At 36.0% G+C, this 17,278-nt stretch overlaps 1 protein-coding gene across 17 annotated transcripts in view; it reads left to right on the top strand.

Moving 5' to 3' along the window:
* MEF2C (myocyte enhancer factor 2C) overlaps positions 1-17,278 on the top strand; it is a 161,730-nt gene that overhangs the window by 84,083 nt on the left and 60,369 nt on the right. For all 17 annotated transcript variants that reach the window (XM_045847774.1, XM_045847776.1, XM_045847771.1 and 14 more), the window contains one exon: positions 6,631-6,834. In XM_045847774.1, the coding sequence (XP_045703730.1) occupies positions 6,631-6,834 (204 nt within the window). The remainder of the gene's footprint in view (positions 1-6,630; positions 6,835-17,278) is intronic.

A 17,278-nucleotide genomic window follows, 5' to 3' on the forward strand; every position in this document is an offset into this window, starting at 1 on the left:
TGCTTCTTTAAAAATAGCTTAGTAATGTGATTTTCCTATTTTATCAATCTAGACCATTTTTTCTCTGCATTTTCAGCACTAAACATAATTTAACATTCTCTACTCAAATTTTTACAGTCTTTTCTATCTCTTCTAACTACAAAAAGAAAGTGACCTCATTTATTTCTTGGAATATGGAAATTAGAGATGATTATGATAATATATTGATGAGGTTGGGTAACCAAAAAATAAGACATTTTATAGAGTGAATTGCAGAAATAGATTCTTGTTTTGAACTGTATCACCATCACTCTAATCTTCCCCTTGACCCAACAGTCTATGTTACCTAGGCAAAGAATGTAAAGACATGAAATCTGGACAAATGTTTTAAAAATCCTCTAGCTTCCTGCCTAGTTCAGGAATACCTTCTGCACTGTCTTTGATATTCAGCTTTACTTGAACACGTTCAGGAATGAACTGCTTCATACTTCCTGAGACTTGGTCCACTCACGAACAGTTCTCATCACTTGGTTTTCTCCTATTTGGACCTCTTTGTGATTTTCAACTATACTTTCTAACTCTGCTCCACAGAACAAAACAGAATAACTCATCTGCCTCTTCACATGGCCACAGGTCTTCAGATTTGGCATTTCACTTTTCACTCTTATTTTCTGGGTTAAACATTCCAGATAACCTTAATGATTTCTCGGGCAAATTTGTTCTCCAATTCCACATCAACCCCTTTGCCATCCAATAACCTCTCTAATTTTGTCAGTGTCTTTTTAAAGTTGAATTCTCAGAATTGAATAGAGTACTGAAAATTAGTGCTGACTAACAAAAATAAAATCATTAGGATAATTAATTCCCATATTGGAACACTATAACTTTAGATCCTTTTCCCAAAAGCAGCTACCACGTTCATTTTCCTCCAACTGAGCCTATGTAATTGCCTTTTTAAAAATGCAAATGAAGACTAAAATTATCTGTTATGTCTTGTTTCTAGTCTGTAGAGGAGCTATGGAGAGAGCCTCTACCATCTATTGAGTTATCACCCAGATTTATGTTATATGTGGATCTGATAAGCATGCCATCTACACCTTCTTAACCAATACTGAAAAGGTTGCTTGAGGCAAGAAAGTCACTAAACGCCATGGCCCTTTCTGGAAACATTCCCTTAAACTCAACACTGACCAATGAATTCATATTTAAATTATCGAAATTACTACCAGCCAGTTTCAAATCTATAATATTGTGAGGAGAATTCAATCAAATACTTTGCCAAGTATTCTTTGAAAATCTGAACTCATTAGAAAGTTCAATAAATTTTTGCTTAACAAATGAAGTCATCCTGAACTCTTAGATCCTTCCCCCTTTATCTCTGCATCCTGTGATTGTAAAATTAAAATTTTATCTTCACAGTTTTCCATCCTTCATGATGAGTCACTGAGCAAGGAATAAAGGCTTTCCTCTGAACATTTTAAAATATTTTTTCTTGAAATCTAGAGCATATGTACATGTATATTTTCCTCCAGACATTGTCTGGTTTGTCAGTTATAGATTCTAAGGTGGTATCCCATTCCTTTCTCTCAAGATTCCTGTTTCTAATATGTTAAACTTTATATATATATATATATATATATATATATATATATATATATATATATCTCAAAAAAATCTACTTTCAGGGTGGGGGAAGTGGTTGGGGGAAAATGCAGATAGCTGTACTTAAACAATAAAATAAAATAATAAAAAGTAAAGAAAATAAAGAAAATCTACTTTCAGCAGAAAATTATATTGAGACATTTAGACTTTAAAACAGAGCATACTTCCATTTCATAATCCACTCCTTCAGCTATGTTCATCGAGTGTCCAATTGGTCACAATCTGTGTGAGGCCAGAGGTGGGGTTTTCTGGGAACTCAAAAGCCAGCAGGAAAAACAGACTTAAAAACAACCAACCCTGTAATATTAAAGTCAGTCTCAAAATAAAGGTTTGTAAAAATTCTAGTGGACAACAATGAGTAGGAATGAGCTTTGTATCGATGTGCCAGTGAAAGCTGCATACGAGAAGTTGGCGTTTAAACTAAGCCCTGCAGTGTGATTGGAGCTGGCCAGCAGCCAGATGAAAAGGGGGAGGAACGCTCACCACCATTAGGCTTCACCAAGTACAGGATGAGAAAAAAACAGTATGGCAGGTTTCATTTCGTATTCATCTTGATTGGGTTAACATCTACGGTTATCTTTCTTGCTCATTCTAGAGACAAAGTTGGTCAGAAAACAAAAGCTGAAATCACCCAACTCTAGGTAAAAGTACAATTTCAGGTCATTTACACATGACTGAAAATATAACACTATTAACCAAATAACGAATTTTGTTTTAAATAAATTCCCTTTAAACATTAAAGAATTAAATAACTCATTCTTTCTGTAGCCCTGAGAAAGAAACATGAATTAGGGATATAGATACAAAGTAGAAGCCCCATAGCACCTAGCACGAATGTCTGACAGACAGGAAGGATCAGTAAACATTGCTTAGTGTGAGGTTTGGCATGTTGAAAGTGCCCAGTAAGAGTTGCTTGAATTGTTTTCTGTTCATATAAATAGATTTTCCTAATTTTTTTATGACTGAATTATATGGAGTTGTATTTAATGAATGTGCATTTTCTCAATTTCAAATTCTAATTTCAATTCCTGAGTCATACCTAGGAAGTTCTAGAGTGATTGTCGGTATTGGCCGTGTGATGCCTGGCCTTATGCTGGGGTCTGCGCTTGAGGTCACCTTCCAACTTAATGCTGAGACGTCTTAACACCACATCATCAGTACATTTGGGTCTGTTCCAAGAGGTTAGGAAAAAACATAAAATGGTCAGTATTTATACAGAGTCACTTTGCTTTACATGCATTTTTACATATCAAGTCTCTTTAATTCTGAAAGCTAAATTTCAAGTTCTAATGCTACCTTAACTGATACTTCATTCTCCTCTCCGTGCACCTTGACTGAAGCAAACACTGGGGAAGAGCATCTCTTTGCCTACTGCTGTAAAAACAGCTTTCCATCTCACCTAAGGTTCAAAATATGTTACTGAAATAGAAATGGACCTGTTCCCATTACAAACTATTGTTACGTTATGAAAAATATAACAATTATAATACATTATTATATTTAAGTATAAAAGCTCTGAATTGCAATCTGCCATTGAGTGGCATGTTTTAAAGGAAGAGTAATATCTCAGGCCTCTCTATAAAGCATTTTGCTTAAAAACAATTTTATCTAACTATGAACAATGAGAAAAAGCATTATAAAATACATTTTGAGTATTCCATGATGAATAGGAACATAGTACAGAATTAAATTTAGAGCAATTATGTGTAGATTTCAAAGATATTAAATACTTTATTATAGTTGTCATTTTAGTTTGCAGTTTTAATGAAAAGAAGCTACATGCACTAACTTTTTTAACGGGCAATATTAAATAAATGTGCATTATCCAGCAGCCTATTTGGTTACACAAAAGTTGAGGAGTACCTAAAAGTAAACACAAATAGTGGCTTTAATGATATTTCTGTGCTAAAATGTACTTTGATGGTGAGTGTTGTAACGTGCTAAATTCTGAGGTTTTGGTACAACAGAAACCATACTGTATTGAGACATTCCACCTACAGTTTGTGGTCACCAAAGTCTGATTAAAAGTGGTTTTAGATATATGAAAGCATTTTGGGTCAGTGCCTTTTCTATTGAACCTACTCTGTAGCCTATTTCACTAAACAAAATACCAATGTGCAGGTATATTTGCATAGCTAAATTGCAGCTAAAAGAAATATTGAAAGACATTTGGTATAAATCTAAATGATTAATGATTGTGCTTTTTTACCCATTCCAAAATGACAGTCTTTATTTAGCTCCTCCTTAATACTGATTATGGCTCATCTGAATGAGCCATAATAAAACATTTTCTAAAATAATATGATAATCAAATATGAAACTGAAACACTAGCTATATTTTATTAGAAGCATTTTAGTAAAACCATCAAAAAACATAAAATATCGATAGAAGGTGCAACATTAACAGTTACTACAAAGGAAAATTGTCGAAGTTGAAATGTAAGTAACATATTCAAGTAGATATTGACTAGTTATATGGACTGGTAAATACCTAAATGCTATGTTTTCCAAAGAATGCTCAGAGAGGATTTCCTAGTTCAGCTTTACCCTTCCATCAGGAATAGTAAGCTCCCCAAATGCCCTTAATCAGAAGACTCTTCAAGACACCAAGACAGATAGATTTTGTAAGTTCTTCTTTTCCTGTAAGTTTTCTCAGAAAAGAATGGGAACTAAGATTTATTGAGCTTCCACTTTAAGCACAGTGCTTGATACTGTACATATGTTACTTTATGTAATTCTCACAGCAACTCTAAGAGTAAGTGTTCTTTTCATTTTACAGATGAAAAATCAAACTCAAAAAGTTAAGTGAATTTCTCATAACTAGTAAAGAAGCAGATTCAGCCTTCAAACCCAGGGACTCATGTTTTTCTTTTCTCCAATGTTGCCTTCAATACAAATATGATAAAACAATATAATCATTATTAAGTATAGATTACCTTTTTAAAGTTCTATTTATGAGTTGCTAAAAAATTATGGGAAAAGCTATGAAATAATTTTTTATCGCCTACATCAACTTGAAATCTCTAAAAACCTCACATAATAGTTTTTCCTACTTTGCATTTTTGTACCAGAAACCTTGACTGTGTTCCCATCCCTGTCTGCTCTCCTGGGTTACAGCAGTGAGGAAAACAAAAACAGGCATGCTCTCATGGGCCACGCACTGTAGTGGAAGAGACAGACATTAAACAAATGATCACGCAAAAATATACAAGTTATAAAATTCAACAAGGGCTATTAAGGAAAAATAAAGAATGATGGGTAGAACAAAAGTGTGGAGGAATGAGGAGACCGGACACCAGGTGTCTGCTTGCCAGTCCACGGTCCCTGTCAACACATTTATTTAGGTGTATGGGACGAGGAAGGATTCAGAGTTCACGCTGAGGGCTCTAGTTTGGGGGAGTGAGTTTACGTTGAGATGGGGAATGCAGTAGGGAGAGCAGATTCAAGGATGAACATAAAGAGCTTAAGCTTGGTGGGGTTTGAGATCCTTAGGACGTTCAGATATACTTAGGACTGAAGGACATCCATTGGGTGTCTGGAGATGAGGAGGAAAAGTAGGACTGGGAATCTAGATAGGAGAATTACAAATAGTAGATAAAACCAAGCGGACCACTGCCACATGGGTTAAATATGATGGTGAGAAAAAAATGCAAATACTAGCCCCATTTGAAAATAATAACTAAATCAAGTTAGTCAGCATTTTCCAGAGTCTAGACCTCAAAAATTTAGTTCTGAAGAATGGTAGTAAGTGGGTCTGCAAATTAATAAATAAGCAAAGAAATAAATGTTCTGTCACATCTAGGTTTGGGAAGCAGGTTAAATAACATTTAAAAACTTTATCAGCCTTTCATATACCAATATGCCTCATATCCCAAATGTATTGGGCCATTGAACTTTTTCTATTAAGGAGTGTTTTATGGAAATGATATTCTACAGAAGACCTGCTGGGAAACATGGATCACGTAAGGGCTTATAATTAAGAATGTTCATAGGTTTTGGTAGGCAGACTGGAATTTAATCAAGAGAGGACTAAAATTGGGAATTGTGAAATCTATATTTGCATTTGGTAGGACTGGCAGGTAGAAAGTATCCGAAGCCAGAGAAAAGGAGCTGTTGCAGCCAGCTCATCGGGAGAAAGACAGTGCAAGGAGAAGGTTTTGAAGATTGGGATGAATTGAGGACGGAATGATTCCAGACAGAGAGATCATCTAGGACAGGAAGCTGATAAGGATGTGAATGATGGAGCCGCCTGGGAAATAGACAAGAAAGTGTGAACCTGAGAAACATTTTGAGGGAAAGAATTATGGGACTTGGTAATAGATTAGATTAAGAGAAGGAAAAAGCAAAGATAACAGTGCAGTTTCTGGCCTGGGAGAGGAAGAAAGATACACAGAAGAATGAAACCAAAACCCTAACGGTATTATGGCTAAAGTACTTCTCAATTCCCTGTTGAATTTCAGAAAACAGAATACAACACTCTCTGAAAACATAGTCAGTCATATCCCTTCAAGTGTTTTCAACTAAATGGTATGAGACTAAACAATTTTAAGAATTTTTGAATGCAAATATAAAATGCTATGTTCATAATGCCACATCCAGTTTTCAAGTGGTTAAAAAATAGTTCCAAACTTAATTATAAAGGAAAGATGCTAGCCATGCTGAAATTCATATTTTTAAGAAATCTTACATTGTTCAAAGAAACATGAACAGTACTCTGGTCACCTTCATTAAAATTTCCTACATTAACTCTGGCATTTACAGTTTCACATTCAGCAACAAGCTAGAAATCACACATTTTCAAATCCTGAGCAGAAATTAGTTTTAGATTTATTTGCTTCCTTTCCAAACATGTTAGTGCCCAAGGGCCCTGACAATGGCACACTTTGTTTTACAAAAAAAAATAAAATAAAATAATAAAAAGTACTGTTATAAAAAAAACCATGATTTATTTTTTCTTTAAAAAACTTGCCTGCTGCTCTTTTTTTCCAGGTGACATTTACGAAGAGGAAATTTGGGTTGATGAAGAAGGCGTATGAGCTGAGCGTGCTGTGCGACTGCGAGATCGCACTGATCATCTTCAACAGCACCAACAAGCTGTTCCAGTACGCCAGCACCGACATGGACAAGGTGCTCCTCAAGTACACGGAGTACAACGAGCCACACGAAAGCCGGACAAACTCCGACATCGTGGAGGTGAGAGCGTGTGTATGGTTGGCGAGCCCACAAACTTTGGCAGAACCACAAGTTGTTTGGGCCCCCTTCCCCCCACACACATGCCCAAGGACAACCTTCTTCCTTCCTAAGATGTTCATATTCCCACAGGTGCACCCAGAGTTATCACCCCCAACTAATACTCCACCCTTTCTTTCCCTTTCAAAATTCAAGTTAGAATGACCTGATGATAAGGACAATGTAAATCTGGCCCTTGCTAAAAATCAAACCCTGGTATCAAATTATTGGCCTTATCCTTCATGTGTCCCCATTGTCCACTGCTATGTCAGTACACCAGATTGGGAACTGTGGCCAAGGGGCAGCTTTACCACATTTTGGATGACTTTTCATCATTTCTTTCCAGTATAGACTCGTGTCCCAGCATAGTCAATGAAAAAAATATTTAAAAATTAGCTCACCCAAACTTGCACTTCAGTTTTTACTCTCTAGCTCTTCTTTCTAATTTATTCTTCCTAATGCCTTCTTGCTGGGAGAGATAAAGATAATTATTCTCCTAGACATATTTTTCCTCCAAATATGACAACGAAAACTGTTGATACACATACCATCCGAAATCTGACTAAAATGTATTTCTCTGTGTTAGCTCAGTGTTTTACCAAGGTCAGATTTGAAACACTGTCTTATTATGCCAACTATAAAATAAGCACATTAAAACTCAAAACTGTTTTAGATTTGTTAACACGAGTAATATCGTACGACGATTTTAAGTGTTCTCACGTGTGTCCTATTTTAACATTATTGCCTTATAGCACCCTTCATATGCAACGCAGCCTGAATCAGAAAAGAAGAGGTGTAGTGAGGACTGTCCTTACCTGTCGATTTTTCTTACCTGTCTACTCATGGTTTCCTAGGTTGTGACTGCTTTCCCAGAATTCAGAAAAAATTGGTAGATGTTTCTAAAGTACGTGGTCGGAGTCAGTTTGCCTGAGTCCAAGTCATTCTTGCCATTGCCCAGACTGGCTCCATATTATGAAAAATATCCAGTACTAATCCCGACCAAACTAACCTGTCTCTCACATCCATCTTCACTTTGTTTGTTATAATTGCCTATGACTAGTTCTCATTGCTTTGCTTTTATTTGGAAATTTTGTAAAAGTATTCCAATAACCAATTTAAACAAGTTTTGTTTTGTTTTGTTTTGTTTTGCCTAATAAGACCAAGCAAATGATTTAGGAGAAACAAAAGTGAATGATAACTAGACCTAATGTGATACATGTTTAAAATACTTTCAGATTTGCGTTATTGCATATCATTTTTGTTTTTTGTTGACTTTTGATGATTTTGTGTACTTTCCTCAATCTAGAAATTTTAGATTATTTATAAAACTTACCTACTGTGTGTTTCAGATAGTATTTTATTCATGTGCACATATAAATGTGAAAATGTGTAAAGAAACAGGAATATGAACAGCACTAGTAAGTTGTCAAATCTCATAAGTACTTTTGTGTCTTTGTGTGTGTGTCTGTGTGAGCCCATACTTGTTTAGCATAAGTTCCAAATACAAAACAACTCTATACTTGAAACTTCATCTCATTACCAAAATTATTACAACTGACATTTCAGGGTAACAAAATAATTTGATTTGGAATTTGGCATTAGACTTGAACTGTTCCAGTCCTTAACATGACATGAAATGAAGTAGAGCCATATTAAACTAGTCAAAAATTTGTTGACTCTTAAAATTTGTTTTTTAAAGGAGTTTAAAATCTAGAAAATTCATCTGCTGAGGGGTTTGCTCAACAATATCCTATGTGACTTAAAGGCAACTTAACACTTTCCATACTGCAAAGACTTTCATATTCTTGGACAGATGAGCATCTGGACCAGACATCCTCCCAGGCCACAAGGGGAGCACTGGTTTGGAAATGAGATGGCCTGCATTTGAACCTTTGTTTTGCACAGTGTAACAAGTTAGCTACTTCTCACCTAAAAAGCAAAGTCATCAAATTTGAAAGTCCTTCACAACACAGTTCTTTAAAAAGCAATACTTTTAAAAGAGATTAAAAAACAGCTCTGTTACCTTGCAGTTAGTATATGAAAGCTATGAAGCTCTCAAAAAGTCATTAGGGGATTGCTAGGCTAAAATATAAAGATTCCAAGGCATGATTCTTTGGCTGAAAATAACGTGTGAGTCTGTTCTGCTCAACTATGTGAATCACACATCCTTCCCCACTTGCCTTTTCCACACCATAGCAATAACAGAGATGATGGAGAAAGAGTGAGGTGGGATGTGCTAAGTTCAGTAAAATTTACATCACCTCCACTTAGATCCTTTCTCATCGTGAAGTTCATTGAAACCAGTGTGCTTGAGATTCTTGGTGAAGAGGGGATCTGAGTGGGAATCTGCACTTATGACACATTTTCAATCATTCATTTTTCAATTTAATTTTTTCCATCACCATTTATCCCCCATCCATCTTCCACCTCCACACAACCCCCCAGTTACCACACTGTCATTGGTGTCCATGAGTTCTACACACTAACCCGGGCAACACTAAGACATAAATTGTGTGGGATGCTAAAGAACCTGTGATACAACAGGGGCTTGAATATGGTTTTAGAATGGAGCTAACATGAAGTTAAGAGTTAAGGCAGTTTGCTACTCCTGAGTATAATTTTGAATACTATTTATTTTAATTTAATGGAATACATTTAACTGAGTAAGTTTCATGAGGAGCATAATACGTGTCAGGAAGGGTCATTTGTTGTCGATACCCCATCTGGACCATTACCCCTCTCCTTTAACCCTCTGAAAACAGTTTACTCACAACAAAAAAGGATTGGCAGGGAAACAGAAATAATATGATTCCAGGCACTTAGACTGAAATATAAATTTCTGGACCATACCAGAGAAGGGTGTAACAGGGTCATAGGAAATTGAGTAGTGTAACAGGGTCATAGGAAATTGTACAGTGAGTGGGTGTTGAGAAAGATTCCTTCTTATAACAAAAAAAAGCTGTGCGTAATTATCATGTCTTAGCTTGATAATTAGCACTGCCATTACAATGGCACAAAGACTTATAGAGGCTTAACAGACAGGCTGAGAGAGGTTTTTTTTTTCATCATATTGTAATGCAGCTTGAATATCTGTTTAGATACAATATATAAATATGCCAGATTCATAAATGTGTTAAAATTTTAATCCATTGGTTTACAAAACACACAACAGTTATTGTATTAAAAGCAGTTCCTTTGAAGAAAGTCTATTTTATTTAAATCTGTGACAAATATACTGTATATCTACCCAAAATACTAGTTTATGAGAACGTTTAAATTCAGAAGGGATTCTGGTGGCATTAAGGAACTGCCCCCCTCATGTCTCCTGTCTAGTTCCACTCCTGGTTTTCTTACCTGCCTTTCTACCCTCACAGTGGACGCTGGGCTCTGTTGCTGGAAGAAGATGTGTTGCTGAGCACTTCAGAATGACCTGAAGAATGCAGGTCCTGCAGGACGTGCTTCCAGGCCATTCCTCCACCTAGCAACGATTTAGCAAGTGCCAGCAAAAGACAGGCATCCTTGTTAAGGATGTAAAGCATATAAAAATCAACTTAGGAACAAGGAGAGGACAAGGTAGCAATAACCTCATTTATGTAGTACAAGCTACTAAAAGGAAGGCATAAGCTAAACAATGTATCCAAACTTTAATTCAAACAGGTCAGTCATCACCAGATCAGTCCAGGTGATCCTTGGAGTCACAGAATTCCAGGACAGGTTATTCCATATCCAACAAATGTTTTCTAACCACAAAACCCATATCGGAGTGGCACTTTGCACTCTCTCACCCTTCTGTGACTCAGTGATTCTACTGATCTGCTCATCCAGTCTCAGCCAGTAGTCAAGTGACTAAGTATGGAAGGGGAGTGAGTTAAGAGGCCCTCTATAACTTCCCAGGAAATCAAAAAGGCAGATGTAACTCTTGTAGAAGAAACATCTGATTCACAACTATCTCAGTAGAGGATTACTGGCTTTTTTTCTTTCATTCAAGGATAATCAAGAAGACTGTGGGTTGTGGAGGGGAGAGTAAGGTATGATATTTATATGAAATTTCATTTTCTGTCACCTGAATCCTATTTGAATTTAAAGACTTCTGAGAACAGCTGTTCCAGCACAGTGTTTTCTTGCACAGGAAAATTTAAGGAATGAATTGGGACTGGAAAGGCCTTAGGTTAGTTTATAAACTTCATTGTTTCACACGTCCACTGGAGGTTATCAATAAACTAACTACATAGTTTGATGAAATTGATTAGTGCAAAATTGAGAATTAAAGATAAATATAAAAAAGTTGATTAGTGCAATTTTTGTTGAAAAGCAAATACAGCAAAGAGTAGAATTAGACCTCTTTACAAATTCTATATTACAAAGTTTTGGGAATAAATGTAAAATATGAAAACCTGTCTATTTAACTTGAGCATTCATTATATCTAAACCAGTTAAATAGGTTTCAATTTTATACTTATAAAAATAAAGATATGTAAAATTATTGTTATGAGTGCTTTGTGGATAGATGTTACACACAGATACTTTTTAAAGAGAAAACACGTTCACATTTGTTTGATCATTTGTTGAATTTTCATTCTTTCATGCATTCATTTACTGAACAAAGATTGGCTGAATTCCTAGCACGTGCCTGGGAATGCCTGGAGACATAAACATAAACATGGCCCCTCAAGGACTCTTGGTCCGTAAGATTGCTCACAAGGCCATGCAGAAGCTGGTCCTGTATTTCTCTTCCTCTCCAGCCTCACCTCTTGTGTTTCTCCCCAGTTCACTCCTTCCACCACTCCCATCCTGTACCCAAGCCACCTAAACAAGCTTATTGCCCTCTGCTTCTCTAAACCCCATTTGTTTTGTCTTCAACTTTCCTTACTAGGCCTTCCTTGGCTTTTCTTTTCCTTCCGTTCAAACCGTGTATACTTTTAAATAGCCATCCTGGAACTGCACACTAACGTGTTAGATCCTTTTCCGTTGTGTTTTCCCCATCAAAGCACTGTTGAAGCAGTTATCCACTACCTATTTCATAGCAGAATTAAATGAATTAAAATTAGATAAAATATCTAATTCAGTTTCTCAGTTGCACCAGCCACATTTCAAGTGCTCAATAGCCACACATGGTTGGTGACTACCGAATGGGAGAGGGGACATGTAGAATGCATTGGTCATCACAGAACGTTCTATGGGACAGCACTGGTCTAGACTGACATGTGAAAAGGGAGGCATGTAAAGTAATTGTGTTCTTAAATTAACACCAAGGTTAATTCTTCAATTTACAATTTGAAGAGTGCATTTAGGAGGTGAAGAACTATGTAGAATCCAGAGCATAAATATTCACTTTTAGAGATACCTATATAGAACTAAATACTTTACCGTAAAACAAAAGGCATGTTTTACCCCAAACCGATAACCACAGAGTCAATCAGTAAATTTACTACCTGGTCAGAAAACTCATACAAGTCATCCAGGCTAACAGGGAGCACTAACCCTGTGACCTAGGTAGTGTGTGGGTGTTGTTGTTTTTTTTTTAAATGAAGCTTGGTAACGGAAAGATGGTAGGTCTTTCATGTTACTATTTTAAATTCACTTGCAGTTATGTGGGCCAGTACTTAACTTCATAGTTAGTAAATTAATTTTTTCAAAAAAACAGTTTTTCTTCATAAAGGAACTTACAAAAATAATATTCTTGAGAACTATTTAAAACCTTTCTTAGGTTAATATAAAATATAATTAAAATAATTCTTATGTTGAGCAGCTCAGTAACTCTGCCCTGTCTTCTGTTAAAGAAAGTATATAATTGTTTTTTAATAGCTACTGTTAAAAAATGAAAAAAGTATTAGTATACTTCATAAAGATTTAAACCTTCAATGTTGAGGCTTCCCAAAAAGGGGGGAAATAGTGATTTTGTAAAAAAAAGGTTTTGCATATTTCTTCTAAATGATAATGCTCATTTTTGTTTATATATCTTTAAAGGGTTTTTACAAATAACTATAAATCATATTTATATCTGTTCCCCAAAGTCTAAAAGGAGAAATGGCTCTGAAATTTTATTCATATTCATATTTCTCATAACTACCATAATGCATTCTTTATATATCAGATTTTTATATATTAAGTTTCTTTTAAAAAATAATGCCCTTGCTTAATTTGCATGTATTTTGTAAGCATGAAAAGCTGCTTCACATCTCATTTATTAAAAAAATCATTGCTGAACAAATAAAGTGCATGTTAGATTACTTGTTATATACACAAGGCAGTAAAACTGAATTTTATCTCATCTCTGTTATTGAACAATTCTGATGGCTTATAGGCATTAGTATCAACACAGAGTCAACAGAGAATTATTTAATAATAGTAGGAGCAGAAAGACAGTGTGTTTTCATATAAAGCCTTTTTTGTTAATAATGTAACTTCCTTATAATTATAAATCATCACCATTTTATTATCATATTATTTTACACAAATTCTCTTAACTGGAGCAAACCAAAGTCCTCATGTTTTTTTCCCCCAATATCTGAAACTGCAGGGGAAAAGTGTTTAGCCTGGACCATAATCATCAACTTTTCCATATTTCCAGGTACCACAGCATGTGGAACTTGGTGTTGCACCGCATGCAGGAAACCAAAGGTGCATCCTAGCCATTGCTTGGCTTCCAAAATTGTTAAATAAGATGTCAAAGAGTAGAACACTATTACTTCCTCAACAGTTACTGAATATATTATGTGAAATATTCCAAAGTAAAATTTTAGGAATATTCCAAAGTCCTGCCTAGACTCAGAATGAAAGATGATAAGTCTTTTAACCAAAGGATATTAATTATTTCAGTTACCTCACTGCATGATTTAAGCATTATTATTATAAATCCGTTTTCCTTCCCTGGAAAACATGATGATGTTTAAATTTATTTATCTCTGTTAACTCCAACTGCCAGCTCAATGTATGGAACATTGTAGACATTCAATAAATTTTTTTAATATAAACATTTTTAAAGATTTTATTTATTTATTTTTAGAGAGAAAGGAAGGATGAGAGAAAGAGAGGGAGAAAAGCATTAATGTGTGGTTGCCTCTTGCATGTACCCAACTGGGGATCTGACCCAAAAGCCAGGCATGTGCCCTGACTGGGAATCAAACCAGCAACCCTTTGGTTTACAGGCCAACACTCAGTCCACTCAGTCCACTGAACCACACCACCAAGGAACTCAATAAATATTTTATATAACACACATATATATGTATATGTGTATACATATGTATACGCATGTGTATATATAAATATATATAAAACAATTCACTGATTATTACTAAGATTTACCATGTTTTCTTAGTTGAAGTCAGATATGTTCTAATATTAATAAAAGTAAGAATATTGCAAGTGAACCAGAGATAAACAAAGAAAAAAGATATGCACAAGACACTACATAGAAATATTGCTTGTAGTACTGGCAGAAATAAAAGACTTTTGAACCAATGCACATTGATTGATTGATTCCTGGGGAAGTGAGAAGCAACTTGTTGGCACTTTGGTCAGCTTCTGACAGGAGTGGTCAGTGGGTCTCAAATGAGACGCCTGTGGCTCGGTCTGAATCCCTGGGGGCTCTGGCTGCCAGGCTGTTTCTGATTCAGTGGATCTGGAGCAGAGCACGAGGCTATGTATATCTGACAAGCTCCCAGGTGATGCCAAAGCTGCGAACCAGACTTGAGTAGCGAGAATCTAGACTACCTTTCCAAACATGTGTTTTCTCTAGTGTGGAGTTCAAAAGTACATGTTTGAACATTTCTTTTTTGTTGCTTTGCTGAGGGTTAGAATGGTACCATAAGGCAGGTTTTTTAAAAAAATTATATTTGATGAAATACGTCTTGAAAACGAGTTAAGTTTTGGAACTACACTATTTATAGAAAAGCCTGTCATTGCTCTGCAAGGTGGGTCACTTTGTCATGAGCACCGCATCTCCTTGTCCTGTATGGTGAATGCCCATCAGTTGGTAGTGGCTGTATGTCAGAGCACCTGTTGAGAAGACCCTGAGACTACACTCAGAGGCCAGGTATTATGTGATTGGCTAGGAATGGGTACCAGGGGTGCAGAGAGTAACTGTGCTTTCCTCCTTATCCTTATGATCTGAATATTTCACTGGACATTCTGGGAAAAAAACTTCGGACTCCATCACTAAAAGGACTGTAATTAGGCAAATGCTGCATATGTATACAACAAATTGGGTGCATAGATTATATCATTGGGAACATATCTTGTTTTACTGATGGCTATTTGATATACTGTTCAGTCATATCTCAATGGCATTTAGTGTATTTGTTACCCTGAAATTTAGCCACCTGATAGAAGTTCTGAATAAGAGGGAAAAAAAATCCTTGTCAATTATTTCTAAAGGTCACAGAGTTAATGACTAGCCAGGAGGTTAATTAGAATCTGAAAGCCTCTTCATATCAATTAAATCTCTTATCTTTATGTTTTAGTAAATAAACTCAGTAACTATTTAGAGCTGCTGTTTTAGAATAAAAAATATTGTAAGCAGTGAGCTGTGCAATGGATATTTGGGCTTTTATCTGACATCTAAGAAAACATTATTACCAAAAAACTGATATATGAGTTAATAGTAATCTTATTTCAGAATTTCTGAATTAGATACTTGATTTTTCAAAATGACATGCACATTATTCCTTAATCATAAACAAATACCATTGCTATGACCTAGAGAAAACCATTTCTAAGGGAAAAATCAAGGTCAGAATGAGCTATTAATCTAAAGCCAACTCCAGTCTCTGTTCCTTTTTAGTTCCAGAAACCAAACTCCTTTCAAGGTTACTGTGCACATTGTAAACAAATGCTATGTTTAATGACTATGGCCTGAAAATTACAAACCCAATCTTCTCTGTCATGTGCATTCTCGATAATATAACCAAATTTCAGATGAAATAATACAGATCTGTGCTAATCAATAAGGTATGCCACCAGCTAGCTACATGTGGCGATTTTAATTGAAATTAAATAAAATGAAAAGTTCAGGTCCTTGGCCTCACTAGCCACATTTCAAGGGCTTGCTGGTCAGGATATGTATAGAAATGTACTTGACCCCAGAAACCTTATTGGGAATCATTTTGCATAGGGGTGCAAATGGCGAATCCAGTGCTCTTGTTCACTGAGGTAACTAGTGTGAGGGAGGATAGGTGCACCCTCAAAGGGCACAGAGGCCAGAGAGGAAGCATACCGTGTCGTCTTTCGTTCCTGCAGCAGCTGTGCAGTGCATGCCCACCGTGTGGCAGGGCCTGTGCCAGCCATAACAGCACTATCGGGAGAGCCGAGTCACTCAGTCAGTGTGTGTTCCCAGGAACAGAATATTTGCTAAAATAAATGTGATTTATGGAGCGAGATGACAGGGTGGAGAGAGCACTGAAGGTGGAATTGCCCTGAGGAAGAAGAGAAAATGGAGGCAGGGACAGGAAAGAGTCACACAAAAGCAGAAACAACTGGGTCGATTCTAAACTTTTCCAACAGGAAGGAAAAGAGCATGCATGCACAGTGTTTTGTGACTTACCCTAATTAGGCCTGCGAGGAATTTTACCTTTATCTAGGCTTCAAAACTGGGTTCTCCTGAAATGTGGGGTTCTGAAGTAATTTCATGGGGGGGAAGGAAAGCCGCAGGATGATCTTCCTCAAGAATGTTGCTGAAGGATAATGATGAGGGTTCACCTTGTACGTTTTACATGGAGAAAATAGAACCTTAAAAGCCTCACAAATTTGGAAAGAAATTAAGTTCTAGTTATAGCAACATCACACAGAGTTCTGTAACCTGGGGCAAGTTATTTAACCTTTGTGGGCTTCAGGTTCCTCCTCCGAGTTAGATAGCCCCTGACCCTGTCTTTCTCACGGGGCTGTCATAATGACTCCAGGCTAGAAAAGGTGTCAGAAGCCATCTAAACTGTTAAGTTGTACAAGGTGCTCTTACTTTCAACATTAAGGGAAGAAGATAAAGTTAAACAGTCTCCCCTTGGTCATATATAAACATCTGAACCTAGTTAGTCTCCTGATTGGAGTCCACCTTGCCTACAGATAGCTTATGAAACAGGACTGAAAAAGGAAAGCATGTGTTTGTTAATTCTCGTTGATACCTGTACCTATTCTAAATTGTTTCAAAAAATAAAAGAAGCTCTTAAGGTCATAGTAAAAAAAAAAAAAGAAGTAGTTCAGGCGATCAAAGTTGTTTCACCAAAAAAGAGAGAAGCAGCAATTCCTTCATTTGGCAATAATGATGTAACATTGTGTATTAATAAATGCCTTATTTAATAAATAAATAAGGCATTCTTATATAAACAACTTGCATTTTATATAAATTAAGAAAATGTAACTTCTTTTTCATATAAATTAAAATGATTTAAAGGCCAATGGATTTTCTTTTCCA

This window comes from Phyllostomus hastatus, unplaced genomic scaffold (assembly GCF_019186645.2).
Source record: "Phyllostomus hastatus isolate PE091 unplaced genomic scaffold, TTU_PhHast_1.1 phas_contig_58, whole genome shotgun sequence".
NCBI classification, from domain to species: Eukaryota; Metazoa; Chordata; class Mammalia; order Chiroptera; family Phyllostomidae; genus Phyllostomus; species Phyllostomus hastatus.